The 27,959-nt window shown below is 42.9% G+C and overlaps 1 protein-coding gene and 1 long non-coding RNA gene across 2 annotated transcripts; one reads left to right on the top strand and one right to left on the bottom strand.

Annotated features, from left to right (window-relative positions):
- The first annotated feature begins 41 nt into the window (after nt 1–41).
- On the top strand, nt 42–27,502 carry LOC120582091 (serotransferrin-like). The gene is made up of 17 exons (XM_039837173.1): nt 42–163; nt 2,089–2,261; nt 7,884–7,992; nt 8,732–8,908; nt 9,638–9,785; nt 10,560–10,615; nt 11,128–11,306; nt 12,076–12,253; nt 13,477–13,631; nt 14,933–15,023; nt 15,607–15,645; nt 17,007–17,165; nt 19,463–19,607; nt 20,818–20,882; nt 24,367–24,551; nt 25,759–25,948; nt 27,295–27,502. The coding sequence occupies exons 1-17, from the start codon at nt 121–123 to the stop codon at nt 27,327–27,329; spliced, it is 2,127 nt and encodes a 708-aa protein (XP_039693107.1). The 5' UTR covers nt 42–120; the 3' UTR covers nt 27,330–27,502.
- LOC120582093 (uncharacterized) lies at nt 19,483–27,407 on the bottom strand. Its single transcript, XR_005647456.1, has 2 exons — nt 27,274–27,407; nt 19,483–21,032 (listed from the first exon to the last, which is right to left on the bottom strand). It is a non-coding gene; the product is annotated as an uncharacterized LOC120582093 (long non-coding RNA).
- Nucleotides 27,503–27,959: the final 457 nt, after the last annotated feature.

Consider the following 27,959-nt stretch of genomic DNA (forward strand, 5'->3'; position numbering starts at 1 on the left):
GCGGGCTGCGCAAACACTGGAGGTCAAGGATTGTGCTTTGCCCGCCCCGCCGGGGATAAAGGGGCGCCGGGTGCAGAAGCGGGTCGTTCTGTCGCTGCTGCACGCTGCAGTCCTGGGAAGATGAGGCTCGCGGTGCGCACCCTGCTGGCCTGCGCGGTCCTGGGTGAGTGTGGACGCGGGGAAGGCCCGCAGCGTCGCCGGCCCAGGCGCCCCCTGCAACCCGGACCCCACCACACCTGCCCCTGGGCTCCGCGCTGGGGCTGGAAGCACCCAAGCCTGTCCTTAGCTCTTCCCCACTGCACCCCTGCCCCTGCTTTAGCACTGCCTCAGGGACCTGCTGATCCTGCTTTTGCCTCTGCCGATTTTTCATTCTCTTCTTGCTTCCTTCTCCCCGTAGACTAGTAAGTCTTGTAGTAGTGGAATACAATAAATTAGAGCACTTCCGTCACAGTTTAGCAAATCCCTTTGCTAGGGCCTCCTCAGTCAAGCCCAAACTGTTTAGCGTGGCATTCAAGGTCTCCCCAGACCTGATCTCCCTTTGGCAGTCTGATGTCCCAGGGATTTCTTGGCGCTGATAATGTCCTGCTAATGAGGTAGGGCAGCGGAGGGGTTTGGAGCATGGGATTTGAAGCCAAACTCCTTGGGTCCTCACCAGTGAGAAGGGTAGTACAGTTCTGCCTGGGAGGGTCAGGTGAGGGTAATTGAGGTCACAGATCCAGGCACTAGCTGAGTTTGCTGCACACATCCCTCAGGTGGGGCCTGTCATTGGGTGACCTGTCCCATTCTCATCATCTCCTGAGATTTTGGCCCTCCCCCATTTGCCTGACACTTATGGTGCATTTGTCACACCTTCCGAGACTTCCATGTTTAGTCATTTCTCTCTCCTGAAAAAGTTTACCCTTGAGAGTTGGACCCACATTATTTGCCTTTGCCTCCTCCTCCACCCCCAGCACCTCATAGGGCTATGCAAGGTAAATCCATGACTGAAGACAAATTCCTGCCCAAGGGACCCCAGGAGGAGTGGTTTTGGTGAGGGGCTGCCACTGACTCCTGATGCCTCCTGTGATTTCCATGGGCAGAGGTGGGATAAAGGGTGGTTTGGGGCTATAAATTCCCTATGGCCCCTCCTTATGCATGCTGGAGAACTGGTGCCCTCCCCCTCTCCTGCTTTGTGCTTTGTGGATATTCATGGGCTTACCTGAGTCAGCTCTGTGCTATTGATTCACAGAGAGTAGAGATAGCAGGGCTTTGGGGACAGTGCCAAAGCTCACATGATGGGGACAACACATCTGCAACCACATGGATTTTAGTAGCTGCAACCACATGGATTTTAGTGGCTGGCTTTCGCTTCTCTTACTGGCAGCCAAAAAAAAAAAAAAAAAAAAAAAAGAAGAAGAAAGAAAGAAATTAAAAGAAAAAGAAAGAAAAGAAAAACTAGTGAAAATGGAGGGTCATTGGAAACAGAACCAATGAATACCTGTAGTTTCTAGTTATTCCTAGAATAGAGAATGACAGAAAAGTGTCACAGGCAAATTCATTATATCATCAGTCATTTACCCCCATCTACTGGCCAAGCAGATGTAAGTAATTCAGAATGCTATCTTCTTTTGTTTCCTGGGCAAAGACCAAAGTCTGGAGATGTGGTTTCTATGCCAGTAAGAATCACTCTCTGAGCAGAGTCCTTCCTCTTGTAAAAATGGTAATTTTGTTGGTTTCCACGAGTTGTGGTATTAAGCCGATGACTTGAGGTGGCTGAGATTACCCTGTCACATTGATGAGGCTTATGTTCCTCTGCAGTCTCATGATAGTGAGGGAAAGGGGCACGAAGAACACAGAAGAGCAGATCGTGGTCTCCAATTGAGAGCAGAAAGTCAAGCCAGCATCCATTTGGCCAGCAAGCAGGAAACTGGGAGGTCATTAGAGTTCCCTTCTCTTGTTCCCACCCTAGAATGCAGTGGAACCTGTACTCTTCATTGTTCAAGGGCTGGAGTGAGAGGACAGGACAAAGGGGATGTAGCCTTCAAGTCCCTGCAGAGGGTGCTGCTGTCTCTCCCACTGGCACAGGGACCTCTGCCCTTTCTTTCCTAGGGCTTTGTCTGGCTGTCCCCGATAAAACTGTGAGGTGGTGCACCATCTCAAATCATGAGGCCAGTAAGTGCTCCAGTTTCCATGACAGTATGGAAAAAATCCTGCCTGAGACTGGCCTTCATGTCACCTGTGTGAAGAGAAGCTCCTACCTTGAGTGCATCAAGGCCATCATGGTAAGTCAATGCTGCCTAAAGGGGAGTGGAAGACAATCCATACTTTCTTGGGCTCCTGTTGTTCTGGAACAATTCTGTACTCACAGATAGGAGGATGATGTGTGAGGCAGTAACCCCCACTGTTAACAAAATCACTTCAGAAATAGAAATAGGAGTAATCATCTTTAACAAGTCTTAAAACAAAATCCAGCGTGCTCTGAAAGAGGACTATTTTGAGGCATTAAGTTCTCTGAACTCAAGAAAAAAACAAGAATGTTTGCTATCAAAATGATCATATAACATTGTTTTGGAAGTTCTTCATACATCATAGGAATTAGATGAATAATGCTCATAGAGAAGAGGAATTTTTGTGATTGCAGATGATGGCCGATCCTTTGTTTTCTAGACTTTCCAAAATCCTCTTCACTCCTTCGACTTTGTTCTTGCTCATTTAAATGTGTGTCAGACCCTGTTCTGGGCAATAGGGCTGCAGTGGTGAGTTTGAACGCACATAGTCCTTACTCTTGAGGAGCTTACAGTCTATCCAAGAGAAAAAAATGCAAAAAATAGACACGTAATTTCAAACTGTGTGACATACAACGAAGAGGAAAAGTGGAATGCTCTGACAGAGACTTTCACAGGAAACTTGCTTTGGCCTGGAAGGGAACAAGGAAGCTGAGACCCCAGGAAGGAGCATGAGTAAGCCTGCCAGGAGCCATGGGTAGAATACTCCAGGCAGTGAACAACAGCATGTGCAAAGGGCCTGAGACGGGGGAGAGCTGGACCTCTTTGGGTTTCTGTAGGGAAGCCAGGGTGACAGCAGCAGAACAAACAGGAGACTGGAAGGAGGGGTGAGGTGAGAGAGGTAGACTGAGCCAGATGGACCTCGATTAATTCAAGGAATCAGTGATTTGGTGCAAACAACTGGTCTGTTCCGTTTTTTTGTTTTTTTGTTTTTTTAAATTGGACCTCAGTTACTGTCATTGCTTAATTATAATATTTGAATTATGACATATGTTCAGCTTTGCTCCATGCATGCCTCTCTTTATTTTTAAATATGTGAATAATATAAAATCATACTATCCATGAATCCATCACAGTTTCTCTAAATTTCATCATTGCCAATAGCTTCTTTCTAGGGCTACTGAGCTGCAGCATTGGATTCTAAGGGCATGCTGCCATTAGGGTGGTGTAACCCACTGGCCCTCCTTACAATGACCCATGTGTTTCCCCATCCTGAGCAAACAGAATCCTAAGAACTTTTTGCCTTTTATTTTAATTTTAGGACTTATATAGGTATGCATGATTGCAGTTTTGCTTCTTAAATAATTATGAAAATAACATTACTATGTGTTGTCTTCTCATACTTGCTTTTTTCTCCTCAATATTATGCTGATTCACCCATGTTGTTGAATAAAATAGCTATTGTTCACATTCATTTTCAAAGCTCTACAATAGTCCATTATGTTAACATGCCATGATTTATTTGTTCTTTTCTATCATTAAGCATTTGGATTGTTTCTAGTTTTTTGTTATTCTAATTAGGGCTTGAGGACTAAATCTCCTGGGACACAGGTATAAATGTTTCTCTTGAATATATATGTAGGGGTGATTTGCTGAACCATGGGATATGTATTTGATTTTTAAACAAACCCAATATGGTTATTTCAATTTTTACTTCCACCAGCAGTGTATGAGAGAATCATCCATATCATTCTTGGTGAATTTAAAATTTTATCTTTATGAAATAATCTGTCAGTGCTTTTTGACTAAACTCCACTTTTCTGATATTAACATACTACATTGACTCTTTTAATTAGTATTCTCCTCCTTTATCATTTTTCCATTCCTTTATTTTCAACTTTCTGTGTGCTTATGCTTCAGGTATGTCTTTTGAAAACCACTTATTGCTGGATTTTGCTTATTAATGCAATCTGACAATCTAATTTCTTTTATATGGTAAATTAGACCATTAATAATTATGTTTATTATTGATAAATTTGGACTTATTTGTGCCATACTACTTTTTGTTTTCTCTTAGTCCTGCTTCCCCGATTCCTGATTTTTAAAATTCGAGTTTGTATATATGTGTTCATTTGCATTGTTTCCCTTTGTTCCACTTTCTCTTCCTACTGGTGGTGAATTTAAATACTTTATTTATATTCTTTAATGTTTCCTTTAAATTTTTACTGTACATGTTCAGCTTACTAGTGTTATAGTAAAACAATTTGACCCCCTCTTGTCAAATATTAAAGGACTCGGGAATACAGTAGACTTCCCTCTTCCCTGTTTAGATTACTACTTAATATTTTATACCTATCTTTTAACCCCACAATACAGATACTTCATGTATTTGTAGATATTATATATAAATATAAATATATGTGTGTGTGTGTTTGTATGTATCTGTGTATGTCTACGTATATGTATGTGTATATACACACCCAAAAACTCAGAAAGAGGGAAAGAGAGAAAGAGAGAGAGAAAAGGAGAGAATATTTGGATTTACCAACATTTTTGCCTTTTAATTAGTTTACCATTCTTTCTCATATTTCAGACCATCTTTCTAGGATATGTTTCCTTCTTGAAGTATATCCTTTTGGTAATCCTTCAGAGTGAATCACTTGGTGTTAAATGATCTCAGTTGCTTTCTTGTTTTCTAAGCAGATGATTTAACTCCTACTTATTCTTGTGTGGTAATTTCTCTAGATGTATAATTCTAGTCTGACATTTTCACAGTGTTTAAAAATACTATTCCACTGTCTCCCGACTTCCATTGTAGTCATTGAGAAGTCTGGTGTTGTCCTGCCATTCCTTTAATCATCTCTCTGGATAAGTTTGAGTTTCCATTTTCTTGGTCTATGTTTCACAGATTCACTGATATTTCCAGTTGTGGGAATATTGATACCTATCTTGCTTAGGATATGTTAGATCTGTGGAATCATGTTTTTCATCAGTTCTGGATAATTTGCAGCTGCCATTATCTCTTTAAATACAGCCTTTTCCTTAGTCTTTCTAGTTTTTCTTTTAAATTCTAGGATTACTATATGGCACATGTTAGGCCTTCTTTAATCTAGCCTCCACATATTTTGATCCTTCTTTTATAATTTCTATCATCTGCACCTCTTTTTGGCAGCAGGCAGAATAAATTCTTCAAATATAGCTTCCAGTTTCCTAATTTTCTCTTTAACCACATCTAATCACTTGTTGCTCATTCATTTAGTTTTTGATTTCAACAGTTACATTTTTGTTTCCAAAAGTATGAGTTAAATTTTTTTCTTTTTATTCCTGGTAATTTCCTTTTCTGTGAGTGTAGCCTTCATTTTGTTCATAAAACTAAATACCTCATAGGTAGCTCTTCTTCATTGTATCTGACAGTTCCAACCTCCACAGCCCTTGAGGGCCCAAATCTGTTTTCCTGTTGATGCCCATGCATTGTGGCTTGCTTTTCTTTGGGTTTGGTTGTCTATACCTGGGAGGTAATGCTTGATTTTACTCTTCTCCTCTTTGTTGGTTCAGGTTCCCCTCAGAATCCCATGAGTTAGGCCTTGGCTTCTTGGTTCCTGAGCCTCTGAGTCTCCAGTGATTCCTGCCCAGAATCCTGGTGTCTTGCCCAGGAAAGTCCCTGGAAAAAGCTTTTGTTTATTTGCTTATTTATCTTTACTCTACATTATGTGGGGTGGGTCTGGAGAGTCTCTGGAGGTTTCACCTACCTTTTGTGATACCAAGAAAACCTAAAAGATAGTTTTACATCTGGTATCTAGTTGTGAAATTAAAGGGTTCTTCACCAATATGAATGAATACATTTAATGTCACTGAAATGTACACTTAAAATCGTTCTATGGCAAATTTTATGTTACCTATTTTATTACAATAAAACAGCAACAAAAATCACCCCAACATTAAAAAGAAAAGCTTCAGCTAGACAGATATATAGTTTGGCTTGCATTATTATTTTACTTCATTTAGAAATATTATTGTCTTATTACTTACCAGTAACATGACATACATCATGGAGCTATACCTTCTGCCTTGTAATTTAGTGAACAAAAACTACTCCTAGACTACTGGCGAGGGCTTCTAGAAAAATGATTATGATTAAAGATAATTGGGAAAAAGGCAATATAAATAGGTTTTTATGTGTCTGTATAAAAAAATAATACTTCTAATAACCTGGCTGTCTATCAACAGAGTAATTAACAACAAAAAAAGGAGGTATATTCATATAGTGGAATATTACTTGGCCATGAGAAGGGATGAAGTACTGATATATAGCTACATCATGGAATATATATTTATAACCTTGAAAACATGCTAAGTGAAATAAACCAGACAAAAAAGTACAAATATTGTATGATTCCACTTATATAAAATATCTAGAATAGGCAAATTCATAGAGGCCAAAAGTAGATTAGAAGGCACCAGGGGCAGGGAGAAGGAGGGAATGAGGAAGTATTGTTTAATGGTTACAATTTCTGTTTGGGGCGAAAAAAAAGTTATAGAAATAGAGACTGGGGTTGGTTGCACAGTGTTGTGAATGTAATCAATGCCACTGAATTGTATGCCAAAAAACAAAAACAAAAACAAAAAAAACCGATTAAATGTTTAAAATGGAAAAAAAACACAGTGCTTCTCACTTTAAGAGAAAATAAATTCTAGATCCAATGGAAAGGCACCTATAATATATCAAGTGAACTATTATTTTAAAGATGAGATTTAGTCAAAGCAGAAACTAAAATAAAAATAACAATAGTTATAATAACAACAACCAGCAAGTAACAGTGTAATGTAAGAAACAAACCCATACTGTTTAGATTTAAAACCCAGCTCCATGACTTACAAGCTATAGGGAAATGACTTAAATTTTCTATTTTTACTGTGTAAAATGGAGTTGAATTGGACAGTGGTGAGCTATGATATGTCTGAGTAGTCCATTAAACAAACAGTGAGCCATAATGGAAATAATAATCATTTAACACTTCAGACTAAAGCAAGAAGTTAAACCTAGAGAAACACCGAATCCATGAACGAAAGACTCCTCAGTTACACGGACCCAGGACAGGAAGGAACAGTACCGAGCACTGAATCAGAGTGGAGGAGAGTGTCGTCAAAGCTCCAGTCTCCCACAGGAGGGCTTCACAGTGGCTCCTGGGAAAGACCTCAGCAGAAGGCCCAAGGCAAAGAGGTCCCCAAATGAAAGCATTTGGCCTCTCAATGTAAACACGTACAAGAGCCTGGCAGGCAGACCTGAGTAATTGACTGCAAGCCCTTTCATAGCCTGTGGTGCATGGGCTGTGCACCCAGTCTGGTGTGGGGAGGGCAGCTTTCCCCCGTGAGGCCAGCGAAATTCAGATTGATCCTAAAAGATCACACATGGGTTTCTGGGCCAAGAACCAGACTTCTTACCAGGGAAAGAGAAAAATTCCTTCCTCTATGCAGGAGAAATAGGAACATGGTGGCCAATCTCCTCACTAGGGAGGTAAAGTCAACTGAAGCTCATGCTGTGGTATGTGGTCTGGCCAAGTTGGAGGTTTTTCTGGTCCCGGATCCAAGAAGCCCCACCAGTCATGGCCACTGGCAAAGGTTTCGGAGGGGCTTCGTAGAAGTGAGTGCTTCACTGGTGTCCGGTCTGTTCCCTTTCAGGCAAATGAAGCTGATGCTGTGACACTGGATGCAGGTTTGGTGTATGAGGCTGGCCTGGCTCCCTACAACCTGAAGCCAGTAGTGGCAGAGTACTATGGATCAAAAGAAAGTAAGTTCTCCCTGGGGGCCTAGGAGAGAGTTTGTGGCCCTTCTCTCCTGGTAAATGCTGAATCTTGTCTTCTTTAGGCAGGTAATGAGCATTCTCCATTGGAATGTAAGTGGGGAATGAAGGGCCTTATCGGCCCCCACAGGCACAACTGAAGGACTGGTGCTCCTGACACTGACCTTCTGGGCCAGGAAATGTGCTCTCTGGAGAAACAGAGTGGGCTGTGTGCAGTCTGACCCAAACTATTAGAGCTTAGGACTGCACAGAGAAGTCTTCCAAGAACCACAGGTCCACAGACAGAGGAGAGACCACACTGGAGCATATATTCAGAACCCTGGCAGCCTTGTATCTCTTCTGAGAGCAACCTGACTATCCCTGGCCTGTGTCGGGGGACAGGAAATACTTGGAGTCAGGAATGTGGCCTTTTTGCCATAATTCCAGTCTCCTGGTGGGCTTTGGTGGATTGGTATAGGCAGACACCCTGCAGGGTCAGGGTGGGAAAAAGCCTTTGGGGTACATGTGCTGGTGGCCTTCTTGCCCCTGTAGGGCTGCCTAGAGGATTATTACAAATGTCCCCTCTGTGATCTTTCTTTCCCTGCATGCCTGGAAAAGTTATTCTGATCCCAACCCAACATACACGTGTTTTTTGGGTTCCCCTTCCCTGGTCAGGAGCCCAGTGGTGCCGGGCACGGTTTCCCTGTGGCCCAGGTTGAGGGGCTTCTTTCATGTTGTCTCTTTGCAGATCCACAAACCCGCTATTATGCTGTGGCCGTGGTGAAGAAGGGCAGCGGCTTCCAGCTGAACCAGCTCCGAGGCAAGAAGTCCTGCCACACAGGCCTGGGCAGGTCCGCTGGGTGGAACATCCCCATGGGCGTACTTTATTGGGACTTGCCTGAGCCACAGGAAAATCTTCAGAAAGGTAAGCAGGCAAGACGTTCATGGAGATGTCCCTTCTTTATATGCCGACAGAGGCCACACTGGGGTCACACAGACATGACCACGTGTGTTGCCCCTTGGGTGGAGGTGGGAGGTTAACCAGCTTTAGACTGGTTGGGTCTGCTGCACCAGCAGCCCTTGGGAGGTGTCAGCTGAGTCTACTCTTTGAGGTCCCAACACCCCAGCGGTGGCTGTCCTGAGGAGTAAGGGGAAGGGCATCTGGCCTGACAGAGGGCTCTGGGCAGGGCCAAGATTGCTGGGCCCTATTGTCCACTTCCTGGGTGCTTTCCTCTCTGTGGCTGATGTGTTTCCCATTCTGCTGGAGCTTCCTCTGGTTGCCATCCGCTGGCTATGAGCTTGGCCTGTACCTGTCCAGGCAGGTGTCCCATTTCCTAGGCATGGCTTGCAAAGGAGACCTGTCTCTGAGCTGTTCCAGTATGACAAGGCACGGAGGGGAGCTGACAGCAACCTGAGACAGGTTTTTCTTGGTGGCAGGCATAGGCCTGGTTTTGGAGAGGGGGTGGGAAAATGGGTTAATTGGTTTAATTTTAGAAACCCTTGATCTTGAAGAGGGCACACACATAAGGCCAAGCTGGGATTGGTACGCTGATTTTGTTCTGGTCACTCTCTGTTCACTCGTGAGCTTGGACTGGGAGCCGTAATGGCCTCTGGCCAGGCTGGCTCATGCGCCGTGTGTCTCTTTGTTGAGCAGCAGCGTCCAACTTCTTCGCGGGCAGCTGTGTTCCCTGTGCGGATCGGACAGCCTTCCCCAAACTGTGTCAACTGTGTGCGGGGAAAGGGACAGACAAGTGTGCCTGCTCCAACCACGAACCGTACTTTGGCTACTCGGGTGCCTTCAAGTGAGTGAGACTGGCCATTGCTCAATAGCAGCCAAAGTAGTCAATGTCCTCAGGCTGAGAAATCCTCCCTGGCCACAGCAGAGCCCAGCCTGCAACAGGGGTATTCAGGAGGCCTAATCCCCTCACAGTGACTCAATGATCCAGCTGGGACTCCCCGGCTAGGCTAGGCCAGTGCATGCTTCTTTCATGTAACACTGATAAGGAGACCCCTCTCCTGGGGACCTTTCTGTCTCCCTAGAGTCCTTGAACCTGGCAGTGTGCCTTTCACTGTACTGGGCCAAGTCTGAGGGGACAGGCACGTCCCCAGTGTTTGGGCCATTCTTCAGTGACTGACCCTCCATTCTCTATTGCAGCAGTGTCATCCACTCAAAGCAAGTGGCCTCTCTCCTGCCTCCCCTCATGGCCTTTGTGCCGATATCTCACATGGCTCATGTCTTGCTGCTTCTTTTCCCTTGCTTATAACTTAAAGTTTTATACCCAGCTATGGGCACGTTTCCTCTCTCAAGAGATACTATGCCTTTATTTTCCATTCCAGAAGTTTGAAAACTCTTCTCTGTCTGTACTAAAATGTCTGCAATGCCTTTTGGCTGCTTTGGGGCACATGGTGAGGGACCTCTAGCTCCTGTGAGCTCATCTCCATCACATCAGTGGTACCCTGGGTAACAACACCCCATGGCTGTCTTCATGAAAATGCTGGACAGTGTGATCAGACCCTCAAGCCTGAGGAGAAGGGCCTGTTCTGCAGGAACCCTCTCATTGTATTTTTTCTCACAGGTGTCTGCAGGATGATGTTGGGGATGTGGCCTTCGTCAAGCACTTGACGGTATTGGGTAAGTGACAGAAGATCCCCTCCAAGCTGTGGGTCTTTTCTTTTCCTGCCTCCTTTTTCATGCTCAGTAGTCAGACATGAGCAGTGTTTCCTCCTTTAACATTGCCTGGATTCCTACCTATGCAGAGGTGTGTGCCTGTGGAGTCCCCACCTGGACTCCTGGGCCTCTTTCCATCATTTAATCTCCTGGATACAGGGACCCTTCCTTCTGGTCAGTGTTGTCATAGCAAGGGATTGGGGGAAGCTTTGGCCATCCTTGGCCTGTAGTCAGCCTGCTGACATGAGACCAATTGTGGGGTGTTGGGTAGTCACCCCTGCACTGAATATCGGAAGCTTCCTTGCCTGTTAACTTGGCTGTGGGATCTTGAGAAAGACAGTTTCCTTATGTTCTCAGTTCACTCCAGGCTTCTCAGCTCTCACATTTTAGGATGCAATGGGATTGCAAGGGATGGGGAGGGGACCAAAGCTGATGGCTCTGCCTGCAGTAGGTTCATCTGGGATTTCTTTCCTCAGATGACCTGACACAGAAGGCTGACAGGGACCAGTATGAGCTGCTCTGCCTGGACAACACCCGAAAGCCAGTGGATGAATATGAGGAATGCAACCTGGCCCAGGTTCCTTCTCATGCTGTTGTGGCCCGAAGTGTGGGTGGCAAAGAGGATTTGATCTGGGAGCTTCTCAACCAGGCCCAGGTACCAAACCACTGTCCTCCTTTCCTGCTTAGGAATCCTTGCTTACATTTGGGGCATTTTCCTTCATTCCCTTATTGCCACTGTAGAACCTTCTGTTTTCAGGACATAGTGGGAACCATGCCACATATGATCCACTTGTCTAAAAGCACCCAGTAGAGACTTTTCTCAGAGTAACACAGAGTCTAGTCCTGCATTATCATCTGCCAGTTCCCTACATTTTGGATTAGTGACATGAAGATGCTCCTTAGTGCTCTATTCCATTTCTTTCCATCTAAATCAGGCCTCCTAGGACAAGGGCAAACATTCCCTCCCCTATGAGGTCATCCGTGACCTCCCCAGAAGGCAACTATCTTTCTCCTGATGTCCCTCAACCTGACTGCAAGAGTTGCAAGCACAACCAGCTTTACTTCCATAGAGCAGCAGAATGCCAAAATGAGCCAACTATCTGTCATCCAGCTCTCCCATCCATCCATCAAGAGTTTAAGTGACAACCCCACAGTGGCAGCCTCTAACAGAGGTGCTTTCCTTGCACTCATTGAGCCATCAACCCAGCTAGGGAGATAGGCATAGAAACATATCCAGAGAAATAGGGTGTGGCACATCCCCAGGGGGCTGTAACTGGAAAAGGTGATGGACAGGAAAGAGCAGACCCGACATCTTGAAAATTTCATGGTTTAATTTAGTTTTCTGGGTTTTTTGTTTTTCTTCAGTCCCATTTCACAGCCTACCTTGTCACTATAGTCATTCACTATTGTTTTTCTATCAACAGGAACATTATGGCAGAGATACATCTGAAGGCTTCCAGCTCTTCAGCTTCCCTCAGGGCAAGGACCTGCTGTTTAAGGACTCTGCCCAGGGGTTTTTAAAGATTCCCCCTAAGATGGACTCCTGGATGTACCTTGGATTTGAGTATGTCACTGCTCTTAGGAATCTTAGAGAAGAGACACGTAAGTACTCGGGAAGGATATTGTGACCTTGAGAGCTTGGAAACCTGGTGTAGGTGGGGACCAGTGATAGAGTCTGTCCAGATACTGAATACCTACCCTGATGCTCCTTTATGTGTCCTACCTGTGCTCCTCTATGTTGGATGGATGCTAAATGGCATTCATCATCATGAGATGGGCCTGGACATTACCAAAGGGCATTAAAGGAAATTCATGTTTAAAATGACGTGGATTGATATCAGTATTATTTCTCTTGTGTAACTCAGGGCTGCCCTACCTGCTTTGTGAAGCCAGTCAGCCTGGCACAAAGTAAGTCAAAGAATGAAATTGTTGGAAACTTGCATCTGTAGCCAGTATTGTGGTCAACATTTGGCACAGTGAAGGTGGAGCTCTAGACAGGTCCATCTTGCTCCTGAGTTTCCTTGGGTCACTGGAGGTTTGTTTGATCATTCATTCATCCAACAAACATTTATTATCTGGCCATGAACTGTGCTAGGTGCTGGGTATACAATGGTGAGACAAACATATATTAGATTCTGCTATCATGAAACTTTCTCACCAGTGAAGAAGACCAGTGTTCAATGAATAGTCATTCTACTAAATGATCAATTAAAAAGGAGAGATTTACTCAGAAAAAAGAAAAAAAAAAAAGAACGAAATACTATGGTCCTATGAGACCATGATAATAAAGGAAAACAGGTCTTGGCATTGAGGTAAACCTTCCCTGAGGAAGTGATTTGAGCTGAGTTTGAAAGTGAAGCACATTCATTGTGCTGACCATGAGCCAGGCCCTGTCCTGAACATTGAGAGTGCTGTGGACAAAAAGACGGGCATGGCCCTTGCCCTGGCCAAGCTTATGTTCTCCAACAGGGAACAGACAATAAACATGAACAAATAAATAAGAATAGCTCAAGTGGTTAAGTGCTATTTCAAAAAGAAATTAAAAAAAGAAAAAAAAGAAGAGGAAAAAACCTAGCCTGAAGTGATAGAGTGTCCAGGGGTGGTGAATGGTTGTTTTTTCAGCAGAAACACTTTTAAGCTAAATCTAAATGATAAGAAGTCATCTGAGAGATTGTTATTGCCTTTGCTAAGACGATTAATACCTTGAATGGGATCTGTTTGCGTATTGCTAGCAAATTCCAGCATTTTCATGAAGACAGTAGAATCACTAGCAGACAACTTCTGGTGCCTCTTCTGAACCCCTGGTTCCCTTTCTTATGCCCTAGACCCAGATACTGCAAAGAATGTATGCAAGAAGGTGAAGTGGTGTGCAATAGGCCACATGGAGAGGGTCAAGTGTGATGAGTGGAGCATAAACAGTGACGGGAAAATAGAGTGTGAAACAGCAGAGACCACCGAGGACTGCATTGCCAAGATCATGGTACGTCACTCCTGCCTCCATAGGGCAGTGGCCCCGCCACTACTGCCTGCCTGTCCCTAAGACTTAGTATTCCTGGGAATGATATGAAAACCCAGGTTCATAGGAACCTTGCCCTCACTGTGGGAGCCCAGGCCCACAGGAGATTCAGTACTTTTGAGCGTGTGGATCTGATGGGCTCTGTAGGGCTCCATTTCCTCCTGGTGTCAAAACATGGTAGAGGGCAATCTGAGCAGTGTCTGCTTAGGAAAGCTGGACCATGGTGTGGGAGTGTCTGAGACCCACGGTGCACCATGATGAGTGTGATAGGGCCATGCTGATTGTGCAAGCAGGTAGAAGTTTAGTTTTGTTCATCTAAAGAGTATTCCATGTTTGCTTTTAGTTTTTTGAAAATCCTGAACAATGTAAAGAAACAAAGAAGTACTTGAAATCTTCAAATTCAGAGAAAATTCTGTTATTTACCATATCATATACATAGCTCACTATCCTCCTCTTTTAATCTGATATCTAATGAAATTTTTCATATGTTAAAATAATTTTTAGAAAACATGATCTTTTAAAGTTGTATCTATTCCATAGTGTGTGTGTGAGGCAACTTATTTAACCATTTATCCATATTTTCTATAACATCATCTAGTCTGTCTCTATCTTTTTGCTATTATGAATACTTTTTGAATATTTTTTCCTACTTATATATTTTGCCCAATGAGTTAGTCGCCCACATATCTGATTATCTCTTTAGGGGGTACTTCCAGAAATATATTGCTAGACCCAATGGAAACATTGGCATCTTTCTGAATTTAAGCATTTTTGTAATTAAGGGCTTAATAAATCTGAGGATTAGATCATTTGAGTGATCTAATACCACTCAGCCATTGTGGCCGAGATTAAGGCCTGGATCCCCCATCAGGATGCACTCTATCCCACAGGCACAGCCTTGAGTCCCTGACTTACTCATTAATCTTACAAATGAGAATTCTTGGTGTAAGAAAGGTATTGTGAGAATGTCTCCAGAACAATGTGTCCTATCAGAGGACAGGTGGATCGAATATGGGTCTTAGCTCCTGAAGAAACTAAACAAGGCACCCAGAGTTGGTCATAAGTTCATGATGGTTAGGGTGAAAATGAGGACACATTTTATTTTCTTGCTGAATGTGCCTTTTGGGGGTCCAGAGCTAGCACCAGCTGTCTCCCTGGTCCTTCATGACCTGTGCTGGGAAGGCTGCTTCAAGGAAACATCTAGAAGGGCCAATGGGAAGGAAATGGCCTCTTTTCATCTGCTGTGATGTGCTATATTTTTACAGAAAGGAGAAGCTGATGCCATGAGCTTGGATGGAGGCTTCATCTACATAGCGGGAAAGTGTGGTCTGGTTCCTGTCTTAGCAGAGAACTACAGTAAGTGGAGGGGGCACCTCTCAGTGTTTTACTTCCTCTGGGCCATGGAGAAAATCATAGCCTGACTAATATCACATCGGCCATAAAGCTCTAGCTTACTGAGAATCTACTTCCCAGGCTCTGGGCTGCCTCATCTGTAACCCCCACAGTCATCTTGAAGGATAGATCTTCTCTTATACCTTCCGCCAGGGGAAATGGAGGCTTTGCATTTGGAAGTTCCAGCTAACAGTGACCCCAAATGCAGAGGACATTTAGGATTCTCACCTGGGATTCCTGGCAGGTCTTTCTGCTTCCCAAACACACATCTCCTATTGCTCTAGTGCAGTGATTCAAGTACAGTTGGCAGGGACCACTATGGCCACAGGACAGACAGAGCAGGAAACCTGAAATTCACAATTTTGGGCTAAATTCCAGAGGCCGGTGAGTTAAAGTGAAATTGCATAATCAAGAGGGCCTGGACTTTTTGGAAGTTGGTGATATGTAGTTTTCCTGGTGCTTTTTATTCTGATCTGCAACATGGGAAAGGCATAATTTCCAATCTATAAATGAGTATTTAATGACTTCTTCATTTTCTCTTCTCCAGAAACTAACAACTCTAATTGTAAAAACACACCAGAAAAAGGTGAGTTGGGATTGGTAACCTCATGAGTTTAAGATATATTCTCATTGCTTTTAAATTCAAACCAAAAGTAGATAAGGCAATGGAAGAGACCAAGTTTTAGAATGCAAAAGAGTCATGGAAAGATAGTAATTGGTAATGATAGTTATCCTATTATACTTGCCATGACTTACACAAAGGATTTCTCATTTAATCTTATAAGGTAGGTCTTGTCATCCTCTAAGGATGCATAAGAGGACCAATGGCTGAGAGAGTTTACAAATTGTCTAGGCTCCTATATTCAGCAGGTATTTCCACACCCTCCTGACTGCCTTGCATTACATGAGGCCTGCACAATTTTAGATGAGAGTTAGCACCAACCAAGGAGCCTCGTGTATTTGTTCCCGGCAGGGCAAAGGAAAAAGGCTCACACAGACAGATGTCTAGGAGCATGAAATTACACAGCCTACCAGCCAGGTCTGGGTTCAGGAATCCAGGCAAACCTGGCTCTTGCTCAGAGTATTGGTTGGGGTGGATCTGGGAGCAAGTCAGAAAGTCTTACACCATGGTGAACACTGGGCCCCAGAGTCCATATGCTTAGGCCTCTCCAGGTCATTTTCTAGCCACTAGTGTGGCAAATCTGTCCTTGTGACTTCCTTTGATTACAGCCTTCCAGCCTTTCACTCTGGGAGCCAAGCTCAGTAACAGAGTATAGCAAGGCCTATTCCTATTCTATGGATAATATGACTTCTCTGTTTTCTGTTATACACAGTTTACTGAGTTAATTAAATTAGAAAGTTGAAAGCATGGATTTGATATTCCATTCCCAATTTTAAGGATCAATAACTATTTGCTGCTGAAGATGGCAGCTGACTTGACAGTTTCTACTTAGCATACTTCTTCGCATAAGGAGAATACAGGTGCTATTCTCCTTATCACAAAATATCTGGCCAGAATATTCACTGCAGTTATCAGTCATTTAGTACTCTTTCCTAATAATTGTTAATGTATATAACGTTGGAGTTACATGTACTCCTCAGTATCCATTCCTCTGAGTGGAGGGTGAATTGGTGGTTTATAACTTCAGCGGAGAGTGAGTTGCTGGTTTATAACTTCAGTAGCTTTGTGCATTAGGGAAGGGTCATACACCAGCCATTGCTCTGATAATAATGTATTCTTACTATTTGGTTTCAGTTTACATTAATCTCCACCTGACAGAGTGACTTATACTTCACCTCACTCAGTCATTGGGAAGGGCCCTTTGAAAGACAGAATCATTCAGAATAATTTTGCTTCTATAGGGAAATGGCAGGCTTTGATTGCAGACAGACACTCTGCATGGCCTAGAGGTGTTTACACATCCTTTTCTGGTATCTTCCTTGTAGGGTATTTCGCTGTGGCTGTGGTTAAGTCATCATCATCAGATGACCTCACCTGGAACACTCTGGAAGGCAAGAAGTCCTGTCACACCGCGGTAGATAGAACCGCGGGTTGGAATATCCCCATGGGCTTGCTCTATAGCAAGATCAACCACTGTGAATTCGGTGAGTGAATCTGGGAGGGCATTGTGGTCAAGGCTGGCTGAGAAGAGAGTGGTATGGTACAAAATGCTGTGTGGCCCTCATTCTACAGTAGTTAAAATTTGGTTAAAGCGAACTTCAAGGAAATAACTAAAAGAAATGGTAGGATTGGGGAGCTGAATCAGAATGGTTCCTTTCGGTTACACACAATGGCTTACTTTTCTCTCTCATGAAAAAGATGAGAGGTGAGCAGTCCATGCTGATATGGTCATTTGAAACCCAAGGTCCTTCTCTGTTTATGCTCTACTATTCTGAGCATGAGGCCTCCATCTTCAAGGTCACCAATGGTTGCTATAACATCCATAATTCTGGAAGCCTCAAGGAGCAAGGAGGAAGGGCCATTTAAAAGGTATGCCACCTGCTGTTAACTTATTAAAGAAGCCATCCAGAAAATCTAACCCAATTACTTCATGTAACTTCTCATTGCTTGGAACTTAGGCACATAGTCACACTTAGCTGTAAAAGAGGCTGAAAAATGTCATCTTTTATTTGGGCATGTTTCTGCCCAAATAAAACTAGATCTTTGTTTAGGAAATTAAAAGCAGAACTCCCATATGATCCAGCAATTCCACTTCTGGGTATTTATCCAAAGAAAACAAAAACACTAACTCAAAAAGATATATGCACCCCTATATTCATTTTAGCATTATTTATAATAGCTAAGACATGGAAACAACCTAAGTATCCACCGATAGATGAATGAATAAAAATGTGATTATATATATATACACATATGCACACACACAATGAAATATTATTCAGCCATCAAAAAAGAAGGAAATCTTGCCATTTACAACAACATGGATGGACCTGGAGGGCATTATGCTAAGTGAAATAAGGCAGACACAGGAAAGCAAATACTGTATAATCTCACTTATATGTGGAATCTTGGGCAAAAAGAAAAGAAAAACGAGCTCATAGATACAGAGAACATGTTGGTGGTTGCCAGAAGTCAGGGGTGGAGTTGGACAACATGGGTGAAGGGGATCAAAAGGTACAAACTTCCAGCCATAAAATAAATCCTGGGGATGTAATGTTCAGCATGGTGACTATAGTTAATAATGTTGTGTTGCATATTTGAAAGTTGCTAAGAGATCTGAAAATTCTCAGCACAAGAAAATCATTTTTCTAACTATGTATGGTGACAGATGTTAACTAGACTTATTTTGGTGATCATTTCACAATATATTCACAATCATGTTGTACACCTGAAACTAATATAATGTGAAATGTCAATGATATATCAATAAAAATAATTAATGGAGAAAAAATTTTAAAAACTAGATCTTTGTTACTAAGGAACAAGGGGAAATGGCTATTGAGTTAACAGCTACAATTCCTGCCATAGGGCTTCTAGGCAATGTGAGTGTACAGGGTCTCCAGGTCTCTTTAAGGTCTTGGCAGTCTCACTGAGTGACTGCCCAGTTCCTAGGCCCTTTCTAAGTGGTAGAAGTCAGTATATCCCGTCCTCTGAATAGCTTTAGGTATGAGCTTAGTTATGCGCCCTGAAAACCTATGTGTAAGTTTATGTGTAAACCTATGTCTAAGGACAAATGTTTTCTAATGGTTCTTATTTACATTAACTTCCTAAGTACGTCCTCCCTGCCACATCCAAATATATGCAACTGATTTAAAAGGAGAGGCCTCCAAAAACAGTTATGAACCAGACGAGTCCTATGTGTGGGAATTGGAGACAAGATCATGTTTCTTCACCGGGGTGTTCAATAACACCAATGTGATAAGAATCAAAGAGCGGCTGGGTTGACATTCAAAAGTTCTGGCTCCCAACTAGCAAGAGCACCACCTCTGCTCTCCCGAGTCTCCTGGCAGTTTACCAGCCATGGGAGGGCACCTGAGCTGTGAATAGAATTCCCCAGCCCTTTTTCTGAGCTTGGAGTTCTGAGTTCCATTAAAGCTTCTTCTAATAAATGGTAGGGGAAGGAAACATCTAATAGGTGGCACAAGCTCAGGGAGTAACCTTCAATTTTATCTCTTTCACGTCAAATTTTATGTCATTTCCATTGCTCCTTTCTAGATGATTGACGACACTATCAGGGTGCACATGGAATCCCCTCCACCTGAATTTTAATGGTCACTAACTTCTATTCCCAGTCTAAATTAAGTTTCCTTTTAAATCCTACAGTCTGGCAGGTCCTGGGTTGGTAGCAGGTCACAGGATGAATGAGTATGTTCTACCTATGTGGGGCCGTACACACTCGTTATGTGTTAAATGAAGCTAACTTCCTCTTGTCCTTCCGCAGATAAAATTTTCAGTCAAGGCTGTGCCCCGGGGTATGATCGCAGTTCCAATCTTTGTGCTCTGTGTATTGGCTCAGCAAGTGGTCCAGGAAAGGAGTGTGAACCCAACAACAACGAGAGATATTATGGCTACACGGGGGCTCTCAGGTAAGTTTTATAACTCTGAAATGAATGTAATAATACTCCTAACTCTGACAAGATTCCTTTTTAGGAACTATGGTGAGATTCTTATGTCCCTCACCTGTTAGTCCTGCACGTGTCAGGGTGCTATATTTAGCAACCATATGTAGAACCCTGTGTGAAGGGGCATCCAGGTCCCTCCAGGACACTGTCTCTAGATCTGGTTGTCATACACAGCAAAGACTGGCAGTATGGTGCAAATCAGAAGTTCTCAACAGAGGGCAATTCCCCCCACCCCGTCTCCTACCCCAGGGCACATTTGGCAGTGTCTGGAGATGTTTTTGATTATCTCATGGGGTTGGGAGGTAGGAAGGTGCGACTGGCATCTAATTGGTAGAGGCTGCTAAACATCTGCATGCATAGGACAGCTCCCTACAACAAAGAGCTATCTGGCTCAGAATATCACTACTACAGCTGAATGTAGGAGTCAGATCTGGCTCATGCTCTTCTATGCACTTCTGGGGAACCTACAGCCATCCTTACCTGGAACTATATAAAAGTAAAGCACATGATTTCTACATTCCCAACTACAATTTTCTCTCATGGAGTGTTTATCATTTTTGTAAAGACAACTGTGCACCTTATGACCTTATTACTTTTTACCTATCCTTTCTGATTCAGGGCTGTGTTTCTTAGTAGGTCATGAATTCATCAACTGCACAATGGTGGTAGCATTGTAGTTGAACTTTTCAGTAGTGAAGGAAAAAAACAAAGGTTATCCCAATTTGTCAGCTAGAACCACCTTGTGAGTTACAGTAAGTACAATTCACAGTCCACACATTTCCGATTTTTACAAAGTAGAGTGTGAGTAAGGAATTACCTTACTGAAAAACTACCCTCAAATAACTGTGCTGATGCTAGGAAAAGGATGTAGCTCTCCCTATTGGAGAAAATGTGCCAGAATTTAAGATTTTAGTGTGTGGAACTGAGATTGTGTAACTACAAAGCAAATCGGAGGTTTCGTTTTCTTTTTATTATTTACCTTAGTGATATGTAAGATTACTGGTAATAGTAGATTAATGCTAATCTATTATTATTAATAATAGATTAGTGATAGAATGGGAGTCATGAATGCTGATATCAAATGGCCAGCTCTAGATCTATAAGGTGGCTCTCCTGAATAACAGATGCTTCCCGCTGACTTCCTCTTCTCTTTTTTTTGTCTGGCCCTCTGTAGGTGCCTGGTTGAGAAAGGAGACGTGGCCTTTGTGAAAGACCAGACTGTCTTCCAGAACACTGGGGGTATGTGCACATGTTCCTCTGTTCCTCTGTAAATCGGGGTCACTGGGTTCACTTGTGTTCAGGATGCATTGATGGAAATGTTATGGACTCTGTCAAGTTCCAGAGCTCTGATTCTCAATCTTTTTGTTCAGTGAAGAGAGAAGTTTTCACCTGGGTAAGCAGAATGGTAAGGACTGTGAGGTTCCAGTGGCCATGAATTATCTTCCAGAAACCCTACCACAGGGTGCTGCCTGTCCCCTGAATACTTCAGTGCACGTTTCTTAAGAACAACAACATTCTCTTCTCTACCTTCATTATAATTACCAAGATCAGAATATTTATATTGGATTTAATACTCCTCACATCCATAGTCCATATTCAGATTTTCTGAATCATCTCCAAAAGGTCCTTTATAATTATTTCCTATATTTCCAGGTTCAACATATATATTCCAATGTATTCCAAATATATTCCATGTCCACTGAAAAAAAAAAACCTAGAGACAGTGGCACACCAGTAGGAATGAGCACCAAGATCTTGGCTTCTAGAACTATTTCCAATAAAAGGGACCAGGACCCTTTGGAAAAACAGCTGATTCTAGGGCTGGACAGGAAAAATATAAGGTGAGCTTGAAACATCATGCTGAAGTGGTCAGAGTTATGGGACATGTCAAAGCATGCAGGAGCCATTTTAAAGGACCTCCCACTGGCCATATCTGGGATATTTTCAACATTAAAAGAAATAATAACTCATTGAATAAAGTAAGAATACATGAATCCATCCTGATTGAACAAATGAAGTTAAAGGGAAAGATCTTCCTTATCACAGAATGCTAACTAATAAATGTAGAAATAATTATGAAGTTAAAAAGCTATCATTTGGCAACCAAAATAGTAATAATTGATTCAAGCAAGGACCATTATTGGGTACTAAAACTAGTAGGTGAATATTGGATGGCTATGACATTAAAACACAAAAGAAATTTTTTAAAAGATTGGTAAGAATGAGTACTCCTCTTGCCCACACTGCATCACTAACTGCTTACAGAACCCACTACAGTCCAGGCAGCTATTACTTCCCTTCCTTTCCTCATGTCCCTTCACCCAACCTCAAATCTTTCTAGCAATTAATCTGCAATGAACTAGCATGGCACCAACGCCTCCAAGAAGCCTTCTCTGATGGTAAGCCCACATCCCGCAACAGAATCCTCTGTCCATATTGCTCACATTACTGAATTCATCACATTCTATAATAAACAGTGGCCACAGGACATCTTTGAGCTCTTTTCCCTCCTTTTATATCCCAGTGCCAACATGGTATGTGGCATACAGAAGTTGCTAAGTACTTACTTGAAGGAATAGTAGTTTGGCTAATATTTCTTCCCTCTTAACTAGTTTTGCTTTTTTCTTTAAGAGCTGTCCTTTTTCCTGCTACCAGAGAATTACCCTAAGACTGGTTCTTCTGAGGAGGGCTCCCCTCTCTAGGCCTTAACTCTCTAAAAGCCTTACCTCCTGAAGGAAATTTAGACAGGAGGCCTAACCTCCCATCTAAAAGCCTCCCAGGATCTCTATTTGCCACATGGTCATTTTTATGTACACAGTACACTGGCACTGCAACCACAACCTGTATAAATCCAAACTCCCAAAATCCAGTCCTCTTTCCACAGCCTTTGTCCCTGAAGACTTTATTATATGCCCTGCCAGTCAAGCCTAGACTAGTCTCTCAGTCAGAATGTTTTTTGTTTCTTCAAAATATACCTTTATTAATTCTATGGTATGTTATAGAAGAATCAGGATACGAAAGCATGTAGATGGTATGATCTAATTATTTAGATGTGTCTGCATATTATATGCGTGTGTTAGAAAAAAGACTAGAAGAAACACACTAATGTTGTGGGATTACAAGTGTTTCAAATTTTTCTTCCTTAAACTGTGTAGCATTTTAAAAATGACTTTTGTACAAAAAGAAGGATTATTTTTATTGGAAAGAAAAATTTTTATCATGTGCTTCTAGATGCCCACTGCTACTCTCCCAACCCAGACTGAATCCCCTTCCATCTCATTATTCTTAATTGTCCCATTCAGGCTTTGGCTCATACATTAACATTGACTTCCATTCATAAATCCTCATAGACCTACTTTTTCTCCCACCTAACTGTCACTCTATCCCACACTCCAGGCCTTTAGTGCCTGGGTGTGCCTCACCTGTTTAGCCCCACTGCCCAATATTCTGTCCCAATGGGACCATTCTCCTCTCACCCATTAGAAAAACCAGGTTCATTCCTGTCCCTGAGTCGTACCAGTACTCTCCATCTTCCCTCAGACAGACATTCCTTTCTCCTCCTCTTAATCCTACACATGTTAAAAGACACACCTAAAACCTTGCCTTCTCCAGCTAGCTTCCCCTAATGAATATACTCAACACTGTGCTGGTCCTGAGTTCACGCAGCATTTAGAATATGTGCCACAAAATATAAAATGTTATTAACTGTGCCCTGAATTTTTGCTTTTGGTATGTGTGCTATTTCTCCCCTCTAATCATTGTTTCTCGCAGAGGGCTGAGAACATAGTTATTGAATAAATGCTTAAATTACTAAGTAGAACAGATGGGTTTGGAGAGAACAATGATGAATTTCATTTGGAAGGTGTTGAGTTGGAGGGACTGGTAAGAAAGGAAAGGAGGAATATTAGAAGGTGAGCAAAGATGTGTGTAGTTACTAGTGAGAGAGAGGCAGGTAATTTGGAGTTTTCTATTAAAATTAAAAGTGTACATTTTGAGTGTAGGAAAAGAGGTACTTTATATACAAATAATATAAAATTTTACGATGCTACGTTCTTGTATCAGTTATTCAGTTAAATGAAGAAAATTAAATGAAAATTAAATTAAGAAAAAGATTGTAATGCTGTATTTTAGGAGAGAAATAAAAACTGGGAAAACATATTTGAGAACTTTTGTGAGGAAAGTGCTGAAACCCTGAGAATGGGCAAGATTTTTTTTTTCAGAGAGAATAAAGAGAAGATGAAACAAGAGGCTGAGAACCATATCCTTATGGACCTGTATGCACAGAGGAACGTGCACATTTTTGCATAGAACCAGTATGAGCACATCAGATTTCAAACACAGCTACAGCTTCCAGAAGGGCTTCTGGGGAAAGTTTCTACTTGCTGGTGCAAGAAGATATAGCACAGAGATTGTCAACCAGTTGAGGGTCACGTTCTTCCCACACTGGAGCAAGAGTTCCAAATGCTTTGGAATTTAGTAGAAATGAAGATCGTTTTGAAGAGCATCCACAGAATATAGTTCACTCTTTCCCGGTTGGGTGGAACAGGTGGGAAGGGGTGGTCACTAGGGATTCCTTTCCATATCACTGTAACCCCAGCGTGTGCACTTCTGCTGACCACTGGATCCAGGCCCTCCACATACCAGTGGATCAGTCACATCCCCCTAGTGAGGGTGCCTTGACCAAAGCCATCAGCTGTGGCTGACCCACTTTCTCTATCTCCAGGAAAAAACAGTGAAGATTGGGCTAAGACTCTAACGCAGGACTACTTTCAGCTGCTGTGCCTCGATGGCACCAGGAAGCCTGTGACTGAAGCAGAGACCTGCCACCTAGCCCGAGCTCCAAATCATGCTGTGGTCTCAAGAGAAGATAAGGCAGACTGCGTTAGGAAGATATTACTTGAACAGCAGGTACGGACCACCTAGGGCCTCCCACCCTTTCTTTCTGGGTGGTGTGGATTACTTGGGGGAAGTTCACAGCTAAGTGCAACCCACATTTTAGCATTCTCTTTCTGAAAACTAGATATGTGGAACTGGATCTCCTGGGCCTGGCTCTGTTTATATCTCCTGGTCACTGGAGATTAGTCCCTATCTGATCTGCATGTCCTCAGATCCAGGCATCTGCTTTCCTGCTTGCTCTTGACCTTGCTCTGTGGCACCCTCGTGTTATGAGCATTTGCATTTATTTAAATGAAGGAGACTGATTTTGTTTTCCAGCCCTCCTTGATACAGGTCATGAAATGCGGATCTGTGTTGCCCTTGCTTAGACAGACTGAGAACCACGCCAACATCCAGAAAAACCCAAGACCCCTGCCTTCAGGGAGCTTGTTCTCTGGGGAATACAACCAACCTAGGCCTCCTTTGGTGCGGAGAGGGGCTGCCTTCACATTTTAATACTAAAGGCTCCTCTACCAACAAACTCTATCCTATCATTCAGCGACAGCTTCCTGCCTATTGATTCACCATTAGTTTTCTTTTTAAAAATTAAGATAGCTTATCTATGTGAGTCCTCTGAAGGTAAATATTATTAATAATAATAATTATTCAGATTTAATGAAGATTTTCTAGGTGCTAGGTGGAATGCTAAACTTTTTGTAGTCACCATTTCACTTATAACCTTAGGAAACCTGGAGTAACTGAGCCTCTTGCCCAACACAGGATCAAAGATGTAGTCACACGTGAACTTTTAACAACTACCTGTACCCCTTCATCGCGTGGCTCATGTTTAATATCTTCTTCGAAAATAACACTTGGAAGGGACAAGTTTCTGTCCTCTCATTTCCTGGAAGCGGCACCCATAGCCATGGCCAATGAAGTGGAGAAGAGAGATCAGAGAAGTCAGGAGTGGGTGGGTAGGTGGGTGGGTGAGAGGGACTTTCCAGAGGAGGAAGGACCAGGAGGGACCCTACAGAGGACTTTGGAGCCTCACGAAAGCATGAAGCCAGGGCCAAAAATGGATGGACCACAGGTGAGGGCAGTGGAAAAATTCCTGAAGCATCCTCTGTAGCTTCCCTTTCTTCCCAAGTTGGTCTCCAGCTTTCAGCCTCCTCCATCCCACCCATGTGTTCCCAGCTGCTCAGTGCCACAGGTCCTCATGTACTTTCCATCCATTTGACAGCTCCAGTATGGAAAAAATGGAAGTACATGCTCCAGCAACTTTTGTTTGTTCCAATCTCAAACAAAGGACCTCCTGTTCAGGGACGATACATTATGTTTGGCTGAACTTCCGGGCAAAGTAACGTATGAATCCTATTTAGGAGCGGAGTATGTCACAGCTGTGGGTAACCTGAGACAATGTTCAACTTCAAGTGAGTAGGAGGAACGGTGTGGGGAGGCTGCAAAGCCAACACGGGCAGGGTTCTGGGTGGCTGGTACAAAATGAGAAGTGGGCTGTAGCCCCAGGAGATGACCAGTGGACAAGATGGAATGATGAGGGAACAACGTAATCCCAGCATGTATAATAGGCTACTTATGTGGGTAGATGGTTAGGAGGACACAGGCTCAGGGCACTGAAGTAGTGACCTGGCTGCATATGCAGAATGCCGTGTTATTACTAAGAAAAGGAAGAGGTTTATGGGCCCATGCCCATTGTTCTGTGCTAGATTTTTTTTTTTTACAAGGCTGCATTGTCCAATATGGTAGCCTCTAACTACATATGGCCATTTAAATTTAAATTAATTAAAATTAAACAAAATGAAACATTTAGTTCCTTAGTCACATGAGCCACAATTCAGGTGCTCAATAGATACATGTAGCTCCACACAGGTGAGCAAAGAGAGCATTTCCATCACTGCAGAAAGTTCTTTAACACAGCATTCCTCTTGAGAGCTTGAACAATGATAAGTCTGGTAACTATAAAGCTGACGTATACACTACTTATGTAGAATACCATTTTCTAAGAAGTAAAATACCGTGAAATACACCTTTGCACTATATCCATGTTAGACATCATTTATTCACTTGAAATCCTTTGGAAGATGTCTGAGATAACATGTGGTTCTAAGGCAGCTATTCTTTAACTTTTGTGTGCATATAAGTGAGCAATGGTCCTTGAAATACTGATTCTCAGGCCCTGTGGATACTCATTCAACAGTTATGTGCCATAGTCAGGGTTCATGTATCTTAACAGCTGCCCTGAACAATTCTGATATAAGGAACACGTTTGCCCACGGCCACTGTTGTGGGCACCCAGGTTATATTTACCTAACCTATATCCTCCAAGAGGGGAGGAAGTCCAGCTCTATTGTTCTCTGCTCCATTCTTAGCCCCCAGGATGGGAACTGGCACATGCCAGGTGCTTAGGGCATCTTGCTATGGTAGTTCATCACCTGCCTAAAGAGGTCTGAGAGGACAGTCCTCCCAGGCTCCTTCCAGCCACATGGACTCAGGTGGACACACCTATAAGGCACAAAGTGGAGATGATGAAGGGCAGGGAAATCATGTTACCATCCTTGGCAGGGGGCACTGCCGGGGGTAGGCACAGAAGCCATGGAGGTAAGTGCAGAATGCCACTGGGAGAATGGCTGATCCACCCATCAGAAGAGCAGAGCGACAGTCTGAATGCTTTTATAACAGGTTTAACTGTTCATTCACACAATAGAAAATAAATATAGGTAGATTTTGACTGTCTTACCTTTCTTCTCTGTCCCCACAGAACTCCTGGAAGCCTGCACCTTCCACAGAGCTTAAAATCCAAGAGGGGGGTCCACCACCAGGTGGAGATGGGAGCTCATGTGACCCACAAACTTCCCCCGGTCTCGCTGGCCTGAGTGGTTTGGCTGCCTTCATGTTCAATGTTGCCACCTGTGCAGGAAATAAAATAAAAATTATTATTGGTTTTATCTTCTAAAAACTTCATTCTTTCCAAAATGTTTGTCCTGGAAGCATTTCTTTTATACTATATGACTAAATACGTGTGAAACTGAGTCCTTCCTTCAGAGTTCAAGATTCATCTGACCTTTCCCATAGCTTTGGTTGTGGTGCCACAGCCACACCTTCTAGATACAGTCCAAACAGGAGTTCTTTCTAAAAAGGTCTGCATGGCCATTATAATAGAATCAAAAATGTATGTGTGTGTGTGTGTGTGTGTGTGTGTGTGTGTGTGTGTGTGTGTGTGTGTCTTAGGAAAGGCAAAAGGAGGATGCAATGTGAGTTATTGAGATGGAGTATTCAAGGGAGTACAGAAAAAGAATATAAAATATTTATATATTTAAAAAATATTTTTAATGAATCTTATCAGGTATACTTGAGGTCCTGATTCTAACTGTTAGAAAAGTGAATCACTGCAATATCTCTTGACCCCGATTCCCACAGCGGCCA

The sequence above is a fragment of the Pteropus medius genome, unplaced genomic scaffold (genome assembly GCF_902729225.1).
Source record: "Pteropus medius unplaced genomic scaffold, Ma_sr-lr_union100, whole genome shotgun sequence".
In the NCBI taxonomy this organism is placed as follows: Eukaryota; Metazoa; Chordata; class Mammalia; order Chiroptera; family Pteropodidae; genus Pteropus; species Pteropus medius.